The following is a 19,820-nucleotide window of genomic DNA, read 5'->3' as shown; positions in this document are numbered from 1 at the left end:
GGTGTGAGCAGAGGAGAGCCTTTGGTGATTGCTCCCCTAGGTGCTTATGGGCCCAAGGCTCAGATGATCATACATCCTGGTGTTTGGCAGGATTGAAGCTGAAGCTCCAGTGGTCAGATAATGTCTGGAGGCCACTGCTATCATTATGACTTGCTATATTGCTGCTCCCACTTTTCTTCCCAGTGGTCTGTCCCAATAACACCACTATGCTCATGCTTCTCCTCCCTAGCAGCCTGACGCAGTCCGTCCCTTCATGCTGATGTTTATGCTTCTCCTCCCAGCCATCCAGCCTGGACTAGCCTGTTGCACTGCTGCTTATACTGCTCCTCCCAGCATCCTAGCCTGGCTCAGCTAGCCGTTTCCCATGCTTCTCCTCCCAGTGGTCTGTGGGAATATTTTTTTTCAAAGCACCAGGGGAACATCAGTCTATGAACTAACATAGAAGAGGCAGGATAGGAGGAAGGCCAAGGCATTTGGCAAACAGATTTAGGATCTGTGCTGATGACATGTTGTTGAGGATTCTCAGGATACTCTTACAACCCTATGAGACATTCCAAGTAAAGGTTCATTCAGGGTCAGTATTTGATCCCCCCAAAAGGATTCATGGACCACCAGGTTGAGAATCACTGCTCTAAGCTGATACAAATAAAAAGATGAATAAATAAACAGCACTTAAAAATAGAATGAAATTCAAAACCTGGGAAACATAGGAAAATAAAAACAATGTTGACTGTCATGCCACTGAAGAAAATGAAATCTAAAAAATGATAACCAATAATTGACTTCTTAAAATGATAAAAATAATTGAACACTCAGCTATACTCACTTTGAAACAGAGTAGACACTTCCCTGGTAGGGAGAACACCATTGGTAAGAGAACCTTGACTTTGTCCCATGTAAAATGTTAGCTACTGAGTGCTGTATGCTGAAACATTGAGTTACAGTCAATGGCATGTGTCTCAAACATCTGAGCTGACTTCACTGTGTCAACCAGGATTGAACATATCTGCATGGGAGAATTCACTAATTGGAAACTAAATATGTAGTAGTTAAAGCTATGCTCCATAAACTGTACACCCACTGGTATCTGTCTTCAATCACATGCAAGGAATTAAGGTATGATGGGAAATTACACAGAAAGTCACACACTGTGCCCAAACAGGTTCTTCTTTGTAATGGATACCCCTGAAGCTCAATCCCTTAAACTTCATTGTGTGATCTAGTTATTGTCCAGTCTTTTTCCCCCTTCCAGTGTACACAGTATACTGTTCCGACTTCTCTGGTCTGAAGGGGGAAGCATGTTCCACACAAATCCTTTTATTGTTTTTGCAATGGATGCCCCACGATATGACTCAAACTGATAATTTTAGAACTCTGTGGTGCAGCTTATTTGTAATGCAAAAATTTATGGTGGTTAGCCAAGAGGATAGCAAGGGTAATGTCCTTTGGGGCTACAGACAGGATTCAAGTCCACCTCAATCAGTATATGGGACATTGACTGTAAACTGCTTTTCTAACAACTGAAAAATGCAGCTGTTCTAGAATTAGTATACTTTCATGGTACACAGGTTGTGACCCTGTAATGGCCCCTTAAGTAGCATGTTAGAGGTCTTTGACTGGGAATTGAGTCTTTTGGCTGGTTATAAATCATGGTTGTCTCATTTGTTATAGGAATGTACCTTAATGGCTTATTAATTCTGGCGAACTGTAACACCCGATTCTGTGTAACCCTCTTGGTACAGTTCATGTGCCACTTTACCATATGTGAGTCGGGTAAGGGCATGGAGATTGAAAGAAAACACAAGAGACCTGGGTCATTTGAATGGAGATCAGCCGAATGCTGATTTATTTTATTTCAACTTTATTTATTTATTTATTTATTTATATTATTCATTATATTTATTTATTTATTTATAAAGTTTATTCAACTTTGGGGAAAATCTATTATACCTAGCTGCTGCACAAGGATTTCTGCCCAGGCAGGTGGGGAATTACCATATCAAACATGAAACAATGCCCCACAGCTAATCACCAGGCCAGGCAGAGGGAGCACAGGAACAAACAGGATGTTTTAGCTGGCTGACCAGAAACTGTCCTCAAGGTGCACCCCAGGAGCAAGGGTAGACCCAGGGCCCTACAGTGAACAAATATTTGCATATCATGATACTAATATCTAACAGGCATGATTAGCATACTAATCTTTGGGGAATTTGGGATGCAGTCCTCCCTTACTTAAATTCTACTTTGTGTGACTTAATGTCTCTTAAGAACTGGTAAATTATTATGCCATTAATTCTATTATCAATTATGCTCTACTTCAGTTTAGCAGTGGAGTGCTACTCTACACAGGCGAAACCATTTACAAGTTCCATGCTTAACTACAGATGGATCCTAAACCTAAATGTTAAAAGTGCAGAACTTCTGAAGATACTGGAGAGACCAGCAATCTCTGAGTTTGGCAAATTTGGTGTTATCTCTCCACATGCAACAATACAAGCAATAAAGGCACCACCATTTGCGGCTCCCAAAATTCTGGTCTGTGCAGACACAGCCCAGGCAGTGAAGTTATTCAGAGACTGCCAGCAGGGTGTTGAAAGGATCACTTAGAACTATTTAGGATAAGGAAGGAACACACTTAACTCTGTGTTTGTCCACTGGCTCCCACCCACCCAGGAGAGGATGCACCACACCAGCCAAGAGACACAGCAAGATGTTCCACCTAGTTTGAAAACAGTGGCCCCATGCTAGCCAATCCCAGCTACTCCTCTGCATGTGGGGAGAGCAGCCCCATGCACCAAGGCCAGCCACTCCTGGAGACATTGGCCCCTTACTTACCTTGGCCCAGCGCTCCTCCAATCTCTGGAGAACCACCACTCAATCACCATGTGCAGCTGCCTAGCTGAAAAACTCTCCCCACAAGGGAGCCCAAGGCGCAGTGCATGAGAGAGACCGTGATTTCTTTAGGAAGCACTAAACCAGAATCCTTGCTCCATGAAAAACCCTCCCATTTGAGTGGTGGAGGCTCTGATTGGTTAGTGAAGTCTGAGTGTCAGAACCAGGTGAGCAGAAGGGATACAGCACAGCATTCCCTGGATGCTAATCTAAAGACAGAGATATCCCAGATTGGCTGGAGATATAAGTCAAATTCAACAGCAAGTCTCTTGATAATGTAAATCAATGGGTTTGGTTTTAAAAGGAAGTATACAAATTCAGGAAGAGGCTCATCAGACAATGTTGCACAAGAGGAACTTTGGGTAAAACAAAAACATTATAAACAAAGTCCATAGTGGTGTTGGAACTGGTAACCACAGTTTTCACCCTTTTGTGAAAAGTCTTGGGTTCTGAGAATCTGAAACAATCCTTTTTCAAAGGCCCTGGCCCCACGTCATTACCAGCTTTCCTAAGCATATTCCTGAGATTAAAGATAGAGCTATGTTGTTGCTTTATACATCAGGGACTTAGAGTAACCTCCCAAAGTCTAGGCAGGTTGCCAAAGTCAGAGAGGCCTAGTTTCAAGTATTTTCTAAAAGTTCTGAACTTAGCATTTGACATTTAGGTGCAAGGTCCATTTGGAGTTAATTTGTGAAATTTGAAAATGAGGTCTCATGTACTGTGTAATAAATACAGTACTAAGTCGCAGTGTAGAAAAGTAGAATGGGTGATATAAAGGATTGACCAATTCTTAGAAGGGAGAAAGCCACATGAAATAGAATTTAGCTGAGGGAGGGCTGCCTCAGAAATACCCCCAAAGACAAGTACTATGTTAATCAGGACTACAAGAAATTTGGATGCTAAAATGTAAATGTTTATTTACCTTTTGTGTATACATGTCTTTAGTGAAAAGAGCAAATGAGATGCTCACCCACAGAAAGGACAGAGAGTCTGCCTATGTAACTCTAACATTATCAGAAACCAGTATGCACATTCACATACCCACAAAAAAACACACTGATATCACATAATCACAATTAAAACAACTCTTTAAACATATTTTCACTCATGAATGTTTTTCTCTTGTAAGAATTCATTCCTATAATACAGTTGTTAAGGTACCCAATGGCTTACAGAGTTTTTCTTCACCATGAAGCAATCAGGTAGGCTTGAAGTATGAGAAATCAACCCTTCTACGTTGATGGAATAAAACATTTGGGAAGACTTATGAAATGGGTCTGGTTTCAGGGTCAGGTGTTTCTCCCATTGGCTCTGGATTCAGGAACAAAGTGTGTTTCTTTGTCTCGGTTTTAGAGTCAGAATGTATTTCTTTGTCTCCAGTTTCACAGTCAAAATCATATAATTCACTAGCTCTGGTTTCAGGGTCTGGATGTGTTTTTTTGATTGGCCCATTTACCCTACACATAGGGCTTCATAAATTCACAAATTCATTTTATCATTAGTTTGTAAGTACAAACAGTATAAAAAAGACATCATAATGCTTGAAAAGATGGTTAACACTGTCAAATTTATTTCTACAGAAGAAATAGTCTTGTGTTGTAGGCAGAGGATTCTTGTTCATACCTAGCTGCCCAGACCAGAAATAATCACAAAGAAACTATACTAATTAATTAAAACACTGCTTGGCCTAGAATTAGCTCAGGATTCTTATTAGCTAACTCTGAAATCTTAAATTAATCCATTCTCATTATTTTGTATTTTACCACAAAATTTGTGATTTACCAGTAAGGGCATCTGCCTCCTTCATCAGCAGATACATGGAGTCTGACTCCACTTTCTCTTCTCCACTATCTCTGCTTGGAATTCCTGCCTTCCTCTCTGCTGCCCTGTCATTAGCGCAAAGCAGCTTCTTTATTAAACAATGGTAACAAAATACATTCACAGCATACAAAGGAGAATCCCAAATCATTGTGTAGCTGATTATAAGTGTTTTGGCTAAAGATCTTACCAAATACGTTATAATAAGAAGTCCTCAGTATCTTTTTCATGTAGTCAATATCTATTGTCATATGCAAACATTTTAACAGATGGTTGCACACAAAAGTTTTACTCCTATGAAGTACAAAACTTTATCACCCTGAATACATTTATAGGGTTTCTCTGCAGTATGATTTTTTCTCATGATTTAGATTATTCATACCTGTAAATGCTTTACCACACTGATTACGTTCATAGAGTTTATCTCCATTGTGTGATGTTTTTATGCATTTGAAGAGTACTGTGAAGTGCAAAGTCTTTACCACACTGATTACATTCATAGGGCATCTCTCCAGCATGTGTTAGTTCATCTTTGAAGAAGCCTACGATAAACAAAGACTTTACTACACTAATTACATACATAATGTTTCTCTTCAGTGTGTTTTTTTCATGCCTGTGAAGATAACTGTGCCATGCAAAAGTTTTAGCACACTGATAACATTCATAGGGTTTCTCTCCAGTATGGCTTCTTTCATGACTTTGTAGAGTACTGTGACATGCAAAGGCCTTACCACACTGATTGCATGCATATGGTTTCTCTCCAGTATGGATTCTTTTATGTTTTCGGAGAGTACTATGACATGAAAAGGCTTTACCACACTGATTACATTTATAGGGTTTCTCTCCAGTATGGGTTCTTTCATGACTTTGTAGAGTACTGTGACATGCAAAGGCTTTACCACACTGATTACATGCATAGGGTTTCTCTCTAGTATGGGTTCTTTCATGAATTTGTAGAGTACTGTGACATGCAAAGGCTTTACCACACTGATTACATGCATAGGGTTTCTCTCTAGTATGGGTTCTTTCATGAATTTGTAGAGTACTGTGACATGCAAAGGCCTTACCACACTGATTACATGCATAGGGTTTCTCTCCGGTATGGGTTCTTTCATGACTTTGCAGATTACTGGCATGTGCAAAGGGTTTACTGCACTGATTACATTCATAGGGTTTCTCTCCAGTATGGGTTCTTTCATGACTTTGTAGAGTACTGTGACATGCAAAGGCCTTACCACACTGATTACATGCATAGGGTTTCTCTCCGGTATGGGTTCTTTCATGACTTTGCAGATTACTGGCATGTGCAAAGGCTTTACCGCACTGATTACATTCATAGGGTTTCTCTCCAGTATGGGTTCTTTCAAACTTTGACGATGACTGTGCCATGTAAAGGCTTTACCACACTGATTACAGTATTAGGGTTTCTCTCCAGTATGGGTTCTTTCATGACTTTGAAGATAACTGTGATATGCAAAGGCTTTACCACACTGATTACATGCATAGGGTTTCTCTCCATTATGGGTTCTTTCATGAATTTGTAGAGTACTGTGACATGCAAAGGCCTTACCACACTGATTGCATGCATAGGGTTTCTCTCCAGTATGGATTCTTTTATGTTTTCGGAGAGTACTATGACATGCAAAGGCTTTACCACACTGATTACATTTATAGGGTTTCTCTCCAGTATGGGTTCTTTCATGACTTTGTAGAGTACTGTGACATGCAAAGGCTTTACCACACTGATTACATGCATAGGGTTTCTCTCCAGTATGGGTTCTTTCATGAATTTGTAGAGTACTATGACATGCAAAGGCTTTACCACACTGATTACATGCATAGGGTTTCTCTCCGGTATGGGTTCTTTCATGACTTTGCAGATTACTGTGACATGCAAAGGCTTTACCACACTGATTACATTCATAGGGTTTCTCTCCAGTATGGATTCTTTTATGTTTTCGGAGAGTACTGTGACATATAAAGGCTTTACCACACTGATTACATTCATAGGGTTTCTCTCCAGTATGTGTTCTTGTATGTATTTGGAGAGACCACTGAAATGCAAAGGCTTTACCACACTGATTACATTCATAGGGTTTCTCTCCGGTATGGGTTCTTCCATGACTTTGCAGATTACTGTGATGTGCAAAGGCTTTACCACACTGATTACATTCATAGGGTTTCTCTCCAGTATGGGTTCTTTCATGACTTTGAAGATAACTGTGATATGCAAAGGCTTTACCACACTGATTACATGCATAGGGTTTCTCTCCATTATGGGTTCTTTCATGAATTTGTAGAGTACTGTGACATGCAAAGGCCTTACCACACTGATTGCATGCATAGGGTTTCTCTCCAGTATGGATTCTTTTATGTTTTCGGAGAGTACTATGACATGCAAAGGCTTTACCACACTGATTACATTTATAGGGTTTCTCTCCAGTATGGGTTCTTTCATGACTTTGTAGAGTACTGTGACATGCAAAGGCTTTACCACACTGATTACATGCATAGGGTTTCTCTCCAGTATGGGTTCTTTCATGAATTTGTAGAGTACTATGACATGCAAAGGCTTTACCACACTGATTACATGCATAGGGTTTCTCTCCGGTATGGGTTCTTTCATGACTTTGCAGATTACTGTGACATGCAAAGGCTTTACCACACTGATTACATTCATAGGGTTTCTCTCCAGTATGGATTCTTTTATGTTTTCGGAGAGTACTGTGACATATAAAGGCTTTACCACACTGATTACATTCATAGGGTTTCTCTCCAGTATGTGTTCTTGTATGTATTTGGAGAGACCACTGAAATGCAAAGGCTTTACCACACTGATTACATTCATAGGGTTTCTCTCCGGTATGGGTTCTTCCATGACTTTGCAGATTACTGTGATGTGCAAAGGCTTTACCACACTGATTACATTCATAGGGTTTCTCTCCAGTATGGGTTCTTTCATGACTTTGAAGATAACTGTGATATGCAAAGGCTTTACCACACTGATTACATGCATAGGGTTTCTCTACATTATGGGTTCTTTCATGAATTTGTAGAGTACTGTGACATGCAAAGGCTTTACCACACTGATTACATTCATAGGGATTCTCTCCAGTATGTATTCTTTTATGTTTTTGAAGACTACAGTGAAATGCAAAGGCTTTACCACACTGATCACATTCATAGGGTTTCTCTCCAGTATGGGCTCTTTTATGACTTTGAAGATGACTTTGACATGCAAAGGCTTTACCACACTGATTACAATCATAGGGTTTCTCTCCAGTGCATATTCGTTTATGCATTTGAAGATGAATATATGTGAAAAAGCATTACCAAACTCATTTCCTTCATAGGGTTTTAATGTATTATGTGTTTTTTCATGACTGTGAAGTTGACTGTCACGTGCAAAGGTTTTAACACATTGAGTATATCCAGAATGATTCTTTCTAGTTTGACTTTTTTCATGCCTACAATGATAATGGTACATGTAAAAGCATTACCACATTTAATACATTATTGAATATTTTTATCTGAATAAATTAATTTTACAATTTAGTCCTATTTTAAAGAGGAATTATATGTTAAGGTTTTATCACCATGTTTACAATCTTGTTTTTTCCCTTCATTACGGTTTGCTTTTCATCATTGAAGATAACTGATAACAGCCGTTAATACATGGTTCACATTTACAGAATCTTTTTTCTGTATGAGAACATTCATGAATTTGAAGAGAACTGAAAAAATTCAAAGCTTTACAACTCTTATTGTATTCATAACGTTTCCTATACTGTGAGTGATGCTACAATTGCTAAGTGAACTAGGACAAACAGAAGTATTTACACAGTCCTAGTACTCAGTGTGGTTTTCTGAAATGTGAGCTTGTTGATATATTAACAATGAGACCAGAAAACTTGTATACTTTTACATCAAGCTCAACAAGTATACTCAACATTGGGACTGCTACATATTTTCTATTTGTTCAGAGAAAGAGGTATGTTATATCTTTTCACGTCGTATGCTCATGTGTCTTGTATCCAGAGTAATATATGATGTACCCAGTAAAGGAAGAATAACAAATATAAGGTTTCCACATTGAGTTCACCCAGTTTGACTTTCTGTCCTCATAGACTTGTGGTATATGGATTAAGGCCACTCCAAAACACCTTCCCCTTGATTCATAACTCTAAATGCCCCCTCACTAAACTTAACACAGCCACAGTATAGGGGTGAAACTACCTTTTCTATGGACTATTAGTATAATAGATAGTTTTAGAGATCAACATGTTTATCTTTTATAATGTGAATAATATGAGATAAATGAACTGACAACTTTACAGTATAGCTCTCATTGTATTATGATTCAAATGGTAATATAGATTAAGATATTGTTTTCTTTCTTCAAAGAATGACTTGCAAATGTAGTTCACCTATCTGAAATTAAGGTATATGATTTTGTGAGAATTTAATATACATCAATGCACTTTATTATTTACACTGTTGCTTTTGTTTAAAACATATAGGATTAATTACAAATTCTTCAGAGGTACATTGGTATCAGCTTATACATGAAAATTACCTGTCATGTCTTCTAGAATTTTGACAATGTTCTTCAATATTATGGTCTTCCCAACTGTATTCTAAAATATAATGCCAGAAATTGTATGTTTTATATTAAAAATTGCAAAAAAATTATTTACCATTTGAAGAAAACCTTACAACCATGCCAGATTTATTTACCCCATTCTTCTTTCTCAATCATATTGCAAAAGAGCATCATTAACCAATGAATAGTTGTCCCCTTATATAAAACATGAAAGGTAATACAGTCTTACCTATAGTAGTGAGGTTTCTGTAGGTCTCTACCATCACATCTTTGTAGAGATTCTTCTGGGAAGGATTCAGCAAAGTCCATTCTTCCCAAGTGAAGTCAACATGCACGTCATCATAGGTCACTGAATTCTAAAATATCCCATACAGGTGTACAACAGAAAGTATGATTTTGACAACACTGTAAATGTATACTTCTTTGACAGTATAGTCATATAATTCTGGTGCTCCCCATACTTATTCCATGACAAAGACATCATAATTAAATCACCAAGTCACTTTAGAAGCAAACTGAATAGGAGGTTCAACTCTGTCATTTCTGAACCCTGTGATTGGGATATCACTTTGTAAGAGAAATACCTCCTAACCAACAATGAAAGATATATAAACAGATCAACAGAACAGAGTACAGATAAGAGAAATTGTATGAGTGATTAATTCCTAACTATAAAAAGAAAATAAAATGAAAAAGTTGGATGCATTTAATCATTCCTCTAATCTTTGTACTCAGAAGGCAGAGGCATGTATATCTATCTGCCTCTGAGTTGAATACCAGCCTAGTCTATACAATCACTTCTAGGGCAGCCAGAAATACATGTTAAATACCTGTTTCACATGGAAAAAAATCAATCAAACAAACATAAAAGCTAGAAATAACTCATAGGCTTTTGCTGAAGTTTCTACAAAGAGTAACACATTCACTTCAACTCTTTATTCATCTACCAGAACCCTGAAGTTGCCCAATTTAAACTGCAACGAAAAAGAGGTTTTACTAAAAGGCACTGTGTGTTTAAAAAATTACAAATGGACAGATGAAAAAATATGCTGATTACAAATAATCAACACAGAACAGGAAACATGGCTCAACAGCAAAGAGTCATCCTAGCCTTTCATTTAAAATTCAAAATATGGGTTAAGCTCAGTACAACAGCCTATGCTTGATAGGAACAAAACCACCATACAACAATATAAAAACAAAAAAGCCCACCTTTAACCCCAGGACTTGGGAGTCACATTCAGAAGTTCTCTGAGTTTGAGGCCAGCCTGATATATAGAGCTACTTTCAGGACAGGTAGGGCTACACAGTCAAACCTTGTCTTCAAAATATAACAAACAAAAATGAAAACAGTAGGCTACCAAACCACCTTAGCACTAAATAGCAGTTAATTCTACTGAATCCTGTGTGATTTAGTGATAGAATTTCTGATGGTGGAAAGTAATGACAGCAAAAGAAGAAAGCTGACTGATTAGTTTCAACCACAACACAGCAGGCACAAAGAACAGGAAATGGGTTGAGGCTATAGAAACTCAAATTGTGGAATTCCTTTCTGTATGCTGTGATTATCATTAGTTAATAAAGAAACTGCTTTGGGCCTATAACAGAGCTATAGTACAGAACTTACATAGCTGGGGAAAACTAAACTGAATGCTAGAAGGAAGAGAGCGGAGTCAGAGAGAAGTCATGTAGCTCCACCAAAGACAGACACTGAGAAATTTATCTGGTAAGACAGAGCCACATGGCAATACACAGATTAATAGAAATTGATTAAATTAATATGTAAGAGTTACCCTCTGTATGCTGTGAATATGTATTATTCCCATTGGTTAATAAGGAAACTGCTTTGGGCCTATCGCAGCACAGAATAGAACAAGGTGGGGATGCCAAATGGAGATAGAGGAGAAAAGAAGGCAGAATCAGGGAGATGCCATGTAGCCACTGAAGTAGACAGATGCTGGATGGAACCTTACCAGTAGGTCACAGCCATGTGGTGATACACAGATTTAAAAAATGGGTTAATTTATGATGTAAAAGTTACTTAATAAGAAGCCTAAGCTATTGGGTATGCAGTCTTATAATTAATAAAAATTCTGTATAATTATTATGAGTCTGGGCAGTGGGGAAATGACCAAGCTCCCTATGTCTATACAAGGATATAATGAAGTTTGCAAGCTATACAGCACACACATGATTAACATCTAAGTTCGATTGTCCTTTTAAGCATTCATGATTCCTTGACTACTAAGGGATCATACAAAGAAGCAGAAATCAGCCTGAATGCTTCACTGCCTGAGGGAATGCAACAGTCTGTCAGGAACTGGGAGGTATATAGTGACCCAGGAACCATGGACTTTACCTGGTCTCTCAAGGAACTTAGGTTGGGCCAGCTTGATGATACCCTGAAGAGCCTACTGCCCAGTAAAATCCTATGACCTTGACCTCCACTCTCTGCCATTACTCGCAACATTCCCATCTTCTAGGTCCTACAAGAACAGATGATTAAGCTCTTTGTCCAGTTTTCTAATATCATAAGCATTCTTCTAAGAGTCAACATTCCCAGGTCCTTTGCATCAACAAAAGCCTCTTTGAGTCCCATTTTTGTTACAACTTTCTTCTCTGTTGCTGTTATTAAATTATGCAATCAAAAGCAACTCAGGTAATGAATATGTTTATTTGGTTGTTAACCCTATTTCACAATTCCTCCTTATGACAGTGTAGGATAGATACTCAAGCCAATAACTAAAGGCAAAACATGTCGAACCATTGTTTTCTGGCTTTCCCTCTTGCTTTGTCACTGTCTTGTGCTCAACTAGCTCTCCTGTCTATCCCAAGGCTGCTTGCTCAGATATTGCCAACTCAGCGGAAGGGCCTTCCTATATTAATCAAAGTCAACAAATCTCTCTCAGATACCTTGTAGTATGAGGGGCCGGCTTGTTGGGGTTTCTGTCCCGCCCAGTACCCCAACAAGCCAGCAAGTCCCAAGGAAAATCACACCGAGTCTACATTAGGTTATAAACTGATTGGCCCTTAGCTCTGGCTACTTTTTAGCTCTTATAACATATATTACCCCATTATCCTTATCTATGTTAGCCACACAGCTCAGTACCTTTTTCAGCTGGGCAGGTTACATGCTGCCTCTTCAGTGATCTGTGCAGGAGTGGCTGAGGAACCCCTGCTTCCCAGAATTTTCCTGTTCTCATTGCATCACCTCTACTTCCTGTCTGGTTTTCCCGCCTATACTGCCTGTCTGGCCAATCAGCGTTTTATTAAAACATGATTGACAGAATACAGACAATTCTCCCGCATCATTTCCCTCTTTTTTTTTTTAAGCAAAGAAAAATACCCATAGTCCATTTGTTGGGAATGTGGGCGTAGTATTTCAGGCTACTTCCTGCTGGTTGGGGGCACTGATAATCTTATGGGGACCTAAAGAAAATTTAGAGTTATAATCAAGTCCTGACTGGAGTATCCTGTGAGTCTTGATCATCTCAGGCAGTAGTCTTGAATCTGTTCTGGATGTAGAACTCAGACATCTGGGCCATCTATTCCTGTCGGAGATTTTTCAGTTGGCCTCCCTTGGTCAAAGGTGATTTTTCTTAATTTTGAATAAATCCACAGCCTCTCATTTTCTGTGGAAACAAAAGCAAAATCTCTTCTCCAAAGTAACATACATTTTGACTTCAATTTTGAAGCAAAGGTATTTTCAAAATGCCTATCTTGGATTAATTCTGTAGCATTTATAAGCAAATATTTTTTAGCAGCTGTTGCTCCTTCCTCAGCATTCAAACAATTCAAAGAGAGCATAATATCACACAGTATCAAGATTATCTGTATATTTTCCATCTTTATGCAGCTTTATTTTAATCTCTATTTCTTTTATTTTTACTTTTACTTTTTGAGACAGGATCTTTGTATATCTTTGTCCTGGAATAACACTGTAGACCAGGCTGTCTTTGAACTCACAGAGATCCTCCTGTCTCTGCCTACCCAGTGCTGGGATTAAAGGTGTATGCTACCACACCTTGAACTCACAGAGATCTGTCTCTGCCTCCCAGGCATTGGGATTAAAGGCGTGTACTACCACACCTTGAGGTCACAGAGGTCAATCTACCTCTGCCCCTTGAAGTCACAGAGGTCAATATGCCTCTGCCTCCCAGGCATTGGGATTAAAGGTGTGTACCACCATACCCTATTTTTCCCTTTCTTTCTTATTTTTAATAACTTTCACCTTTAGCCTGCATGTATTTTTAACACATAGTAAACCATTTAGAGGTTTTTTTCCTCTTTGAATCTCTCTTTACTGTATCTCTCTTTTTCTGACTACATGAGCCTTTAATTTACTAAGCAATATGGAGAGCCGTGGCTTTGACGGCTAGATCCATCTCATTTCTTAGCTCTCCAGCCTCATGGCTGAGATACCAGCCAGAGCTGTGTTCACTGCAACAACTCTATGGCGTTTCAAGGTCCTTGTCAGAAAGCAAGTTGCAGCATTCTGCTCACAGATCACACTCAGTCGAACTGCCTGCCTGAAAGAGTCAGAGATTGCCTTGGCAGGACAGCCCAGAAAGCTGACATTTTAAAACAGCACAGCTTTTTTCCTGCTACAGCTGAAAACCGAAAAGCATGAGTTCAGATTTTCATCAACACCGTTTAAGTGTTTCATGGCAGGACCTCTTAATGAGCTGCAAGGTTTTGCAGCTAAAGCTGAGTCAGGAAGCCTCTCTTAGATGAGAGCCTTGCTTGCATCTAGCAAGCAAAGTAGACCCGAGAAATTACTGCTACCAACAAAACATGCTTTACTCTATTCTTTTCCAAGCTTTCTCAAGCTTTCTGTGGATTCAGTTATCCACGTCTGGGCGCCATATGTAGTATGAGGGGCCGGCTTGTTGGGGTTTCTGTCCCGCCCATTACCCCAACAAGCCAGCAAGTCCCAAGGAAAATCACACCGAGTCTACATTAGGTTATAAACTGATTGGCCCTTAGCTCTGGCTACTTATTAGCTCTTATAACATATATTACCCCATTATCCTTATCTATGTTAGCCACACAGCTTTTTCAGCTGGGCAGGTTACATGCTGCCTCTTCAGTGATCTGCGCAGGAGTGGCTGAGGAACCCCTGCTTCCCAGAATTCTCCTGTTCTCATAGCATCACCTCTACTTCCTGTCTGGTTTTCCCACCTATACTGCCTGCCTGGCCAATCAGCGTTTTATTAAAACATGATTGACAGAATACAGACAATTCTTCCACATCAATACCTTAATCAGGTATTCTGATCTAGACAGACTCTCAATTGGTATTTTCTCAGATCAGTCTAAGCTATGTCATGCAGATAGCAGAGGCTATCTAGAAAGAGACAATAGTATACAAGAAGGTTTTAAAGATCCAAAGGCAATGTATTAATCATATCGATCAATTAAGCAGCAAAAACACAAACAAAGATAGATATGCCAGGAAATGGAAAGAGGCAAACATCTAAGACAAAGAAGATAAAACGAAAACTGTCTCTCCAAAGAAACTTCCTAAACCAACAAAAACTCAAGGAACTCATAACATGAGAAATCTTCTGAATACAAAACTGGTGAGACCATTATTTTTCAGAAAATAAACAATATACTTAAATAACAATGAATAAAATCAACCATACAGACGAGTAGCACTGACAAAGACATATTATGCTCCTATAAATAAAAAGAAGATTCTAACCAAAATAACACTCTAAGAAATTACTAACAAGCACTCATCCTATACACTTCAGTTCTTTATCCTTTACCAATAATAGAAAATGACTGGGGTGTGGAAGGCTGTTGTACCAGAAATGGAGAGATTCACTTGAAACCTTCTTGTGCCTTAACTTTATAAAAAAATAGTTTTGACTACTTAAGAAAAACTCATTAGCTTATAGTAAAGAAAAGTATATCTGTTAGGATCACTTAGACACCATTTTGCTCCCCCTGGTTGATGATTGCCTGTAAGTCTGCAATCAGAGTGAAGAAATGAAAACATTTGAAAACAAAATGCAAGATAACAGATTTTTAAAGAATCAGTGCACACCTAAAGCAACTTGTTTTGCTCTATTGCTTTATAAGTCACTAGTACTTTTGGAAACAAGTTTATTGCCATTTTTTGCATATATTTGTGCAAGAGTGAGAATTTCTTCCACACGTATACAAGCAACAGAGAAAAGAGGGATTCAGATGCCCTCAATCTGAAATGGTAGAGTTATGAGCCTCACAACTTGATGGTAGGTATCTGAACTTAGGTCACCTCTAAAACTAATATGTGCTGAGCTACCTGCCAACATTCATAATACCTTTTATCCAATAAGCCAAAAGTCTCTCACAGATTAACAAGAGCAACAAAGCCTAAAAAAATAAAGAAGTAAATAAATATTCCTTGGAAACAGGATGCATCAAAATTAAGATGATGTGTATGTTAAATTTGCACCTTAAATAACTACAGTAAAATGATAATTCCCAACAATTTATAACAGGAAAGCTGATTACAAAGCTACATTCATATTGGATGTATAAAGAGTACTCAATGGGATTATGAAAAATAGTACACAGACTGACATAATATGACTTCTTTCTGGGTGGTGGTGGCACACACCTTTAATCCCAAAACTCAGGAGGCAGAGACAAGAGGATCTCTGTGAGTTTGAAGTCAGCCTGGTCTACAGAGAGAGTTCCAGAACAGGCTCCAAAGGCACAGAGACACACTGTCTCGGGGGAAAAAATTACCACAAAGCTGATCAATCAAGAATGTGTATGATATTTGGGAATGAATAAAGAGAATGGAGAGAAAAAGCCAAGAACAAAAGTAGAAAAATATAGTCAGCTATTAATCAAAAGACCAAAGGAAACTTAGTCAGGAAACGTGTGATCTTGACCAATGTTATCCAGATATCTATGATTTTATGTGTATAGAAATTGAATAAAGACTTCACAATTTTCACAAAATTAACTCCAAGTGATCCTTAAACTGTTGTTCCTGATGCTCCAGCTACTGGTATTTCTTCCTGAGAGGCCCCATGCTCTAGAGCCTTTTCTGCAAAAAGAGATGATCTACTGCTATGGTCCTGCAAGTCCTTATACCTCCTGTTTTCAGGTAAACCCAGCCATACTGATGCCCAAGCACAAAACAATATAGAATGATTTCTGCTTCCTGTCAAATGAATTATAGCACAAGATATAGATTCTGCTCTATCTACCTGCCCAACACCATACACACCTAAGAAACCTCTGCAGCTCTGAAACTCCCTTTGTTCCCTGGAACTCAACATCACTGAATCACACTATTGCAGCTGGTGGTAGCAGAAAGTTAGAAACATTTTAATCTTGCATTGCTAAATCAACATCACTGAAGGTCTACCAGCTTTTAAACTATTTGAAACATTTATAAGACAAACTTGAAAGTAGGCTGCAATATTCAGAACTTCTAGAAACCAGATTATCAGTTCTCAAATCTGTCTTGCCACTGCATACCAAAAGCATGACTGTTTCTACACTGGACAGTGATATTACAAGCATAATATCCTACCATGCCAGGGCTGCAGAGTCTCCCTCTCCCCAGGAAATCCAGACACAGGAAAGCTCAGAGGACAAGGACCACTGCCCAGGTCATTACATAGAGCAATAGAACCACAGCCTGGCTCATGGTCCATCCAAATCCCAGCAGAAATGACAGCTCAACAGACCTTCTCTGAACAGCCTACACTCACTCTGGCATAGCTTGTGGTCTTCCTTATAACTTACTACAACAGAAGCAAAGAAGAATCCTAGAAAGAACCTCCTGTAAGCTACGTCTCACTATTATTACAGATTGCTAAGCCTTCCCAGAGTCCCTCAGTGGCTAATGCCACGCAGCAGGGCCTCAGAATATTATCAGCTCCCCTACTGGGTGTGATCAGAGATCAAATTACTCAGATATCACAGAACTTTCTGCTCAGCCCTTCCAGTCCAATGGACAGGGCCCTACTTTCTGATGGTCTTAAGCCAGTGGTGTGATAGGTCCATTTGGTCCCCCAAAAGGAATCATGGCCCACAAGGTTGAGAATCATTGCTCTAAACTGATATAAATAAATAGACAAATACAGCACTTAAAAAATGGAATGAAATGCAAAAACTTGGAAACATTGGAAAATAGAAACAAGGAGATTTTAGCACTTATGCCATTGGAGAAAATGAAATCTAAAAAATGATAACCAATAATTGACTTCTTAAAATTATAAAAAATAAGAGAACACCCAGTTATACTGACTTTGAAACAGAGTAGGCACTTCACTGGTAGGGAGAATGCCATTAATAATTTGTCCCATGTAAAATGTTAGCTACTGAGTGCTGTAAGCTGACACTTGGAGTTACAGTCAATGGTCTATGTCTCAAACGTCTGAGCTGACTTCACTATGTCAACCAGGATTGAACACATCTGCATGGGAGAGTTCACTAATTGGAAACTAAATACTTAGGAGTTCAAGCTCTCCTCCCTAAACCATACACCCACCAGTGTCTGTCTTCATTCACAAGGAAGGAATTAATGTATGATGGGAAATTACACAGAAAGTCAATCACTGTACCCCATTAGGTCCTTCTTTGTAAAGGAGACCCCTGCAGCTCATGGCCTTAAACTTCAGACTAAGATCTAGCGATTCTCCAGTGTGTTTACCACCTCCAATGTACACAGTACATGGTTCCTACTTTTCTGGTCTGAAGGGAGAAGCCATGTTCCACATGCAAATCCTTTTATTGTTACTGCAATGGACAGTCCCACTGTATGACTCAAACTGGTACTTTTAGAGCTCGGCGGTGCAGCATACATGTAATCGAAGAATTTATGGTGGTCAGCCAGGAGAATAGCAAGGGCAATGCCCTGTGGGGCTGCAGACAGGATTCAAGTCCACCTCAATCAGCACAGGGGACACTGAGTCACATCTCATTTCCTAAGAGCTGAAAAAACCAACTGTTCTAGAATTATTATACTCTCCTGGCACACAAGGTTGTGACACCTTAATGGGCCCTGAGCAGCAGGTCATAGGCCTTTGATGGGGAAGTGGGTCTTCTGGCTGCTTGTAAATCATGGTTCTCTCATTTGTTATAGGAATGTATCTTAATTGCTGATTAATCCTGCTAAACAAACATTTGCATCTCATCATATTAATTTCTAACAGGCATGGTGTGCATGCTACTCATCTTTGGATATTTGGGATGCAGCCCTCCCTCATTTTAATTCTGCTTTGTGTGACTTAATGTCTCCTAAGTACTGGTAAATCCTTATACTATTAATTTTTATCAACTATACTCGTCTACATCACAGTTTAGTAGCGGAGCATTACTCTACACAGGAGAAACCATATACAAGCCACACAAAATTAACTACAGACGGTTCCCAAACCTAAATGTTAAAAGTGCAGAACTTCTGAAGACCCAGGAGAGACCAGGAGACTCCGCGTTTGGCGAATGTGCTGATATCTCTCCACACGTGACAATATATGCACGACAGACACCACCATCTGCGGCTCCCAACGCTCTGCTCTGTGCATACACAGCCCAGGCAGTGAAGGGATTCAGAGGCTGCCAACAGAGAGCTCTAAGTTTAGGACTACTGAAGCAGAAAACGCTAAACTCTTTGTCTGTCCGCTTGCTCCCACCCGGCCTCCATACCGGCCGCGAGTCTCAGCGCCGCTCCACATACTTTGGGGACAGCAGCCCCTCGCTCACCAATCCCAGTCACTCCTCCCATCCTTGTAGAGCAACCTCTCACTCACCATGATGTAGCTGCCAAGCTGACACGCTGTCTGTCCCCACAAGAGAACCCAAGCCGCGGAAGTGGATAGGAAGTCTGGCTACCATTAGGACCCTCCCATCTGACTGGCAGGTCTGCTGAAGGTTCTGATTGGCTGGTGCGGTCTGAGTGACGGGGCTGGGAGAGCAGAAGGGATTCAGCTCCATGGTCCAAAACTGGCTTCCAATCTAAAAACAGACCTATCCGACATTGGCTGGAAATTTATGCCAAAATCAACAGCAAGTCTCTTGCTAATGTAAATCAATGGGTTCGGTTTTCAAAGGAAGCATACAATTTCAAAATTTTAACTAAAATTAAACTAAATAACCTGGCATTAAAAATGAACTGGTTGTTGGAGGCACAAGGATATAACCCCAAAACTCCACAAAGAAGGCAGGCAGGTTTCTGTGTGTTCAGGGCCAGACACCTAGGAATGCTACACAAAGAAACACTGTCTCGAGAAAAAAAAAATCAAAAAAAAAATTTAGAAGCTGCTTTCAAGCTTCTGCTGGTGAGTATTTATGTATCTGACATATGTGACTGGTGGGGAAGGGATTTCTAAAAGAAATGGTCTGTGTCCTGAAGGGGATGCAGTATCTGAGAATGAATTCCAATGGCTGCCAGCAGAAGTGAACCTGGGTGTGGCTTCAGGTTCCTGGAGGAGGAGTGTAGCTAGCAATGACCTTGCCAATAGGCCCCAGTCAAATGTTAAAGTCAAGGCCT

The 19,820-nt window shown here is 39.5% G+C and overlaps 1 protein-coding gene across 1 annotated transcript; it reads right to left on the bottom strand.

The window, feature by feature from the left end:
- Positions 1-4,017: 4,017 nt before the first annotated feature.
- Positions 4,018-19,149, bottom strand: LOC146894039 (uncharacterized). Its single transcript, XM_087901687.1, has 6 exons — positions 19,081-19,149; positions 9,543-9,669; positions 9,287-9,347; positions 6,401-7,926; positions 6,125-6,234; positions 4,018-5,718 (listed from the first exon to the last, which is right to left on the bottom strand). Exons 1-6 carry the CDS (start codon positions 19,081-19,083, stop codon positions 5,131-5,133), a joined length of 2,415 nt encoding a protein of 804 aa, XP_087757813.1. The 5' UTR covers positions 19,084-19,149; the 3' UTR covers positions 4,018-5,130.
- Positions 19,150-19,820: the final 671 nt, after the last annotated feature.

The sequence above is a fragment of the Myodes glareolus genome, chromosome 25 (genome assembly GCF_982192425.1).
Source record: "Myodes glareolus chromosome 25, mMyoGla1.1, whole genome shotgun sequence".
Classification (NCBI taxonomy): domain Eukaryota; kingdom Metazoa; phylum Chordata; class Mammalia; order Rodentia; family Cricetidae; genus Myodes; species Myodes glareolus.
The sequence above is the reverse complement of the archived record's forward strand: the minus strand, read 5'-3'. Positions and strand labels throughout refer to the sequence as shown.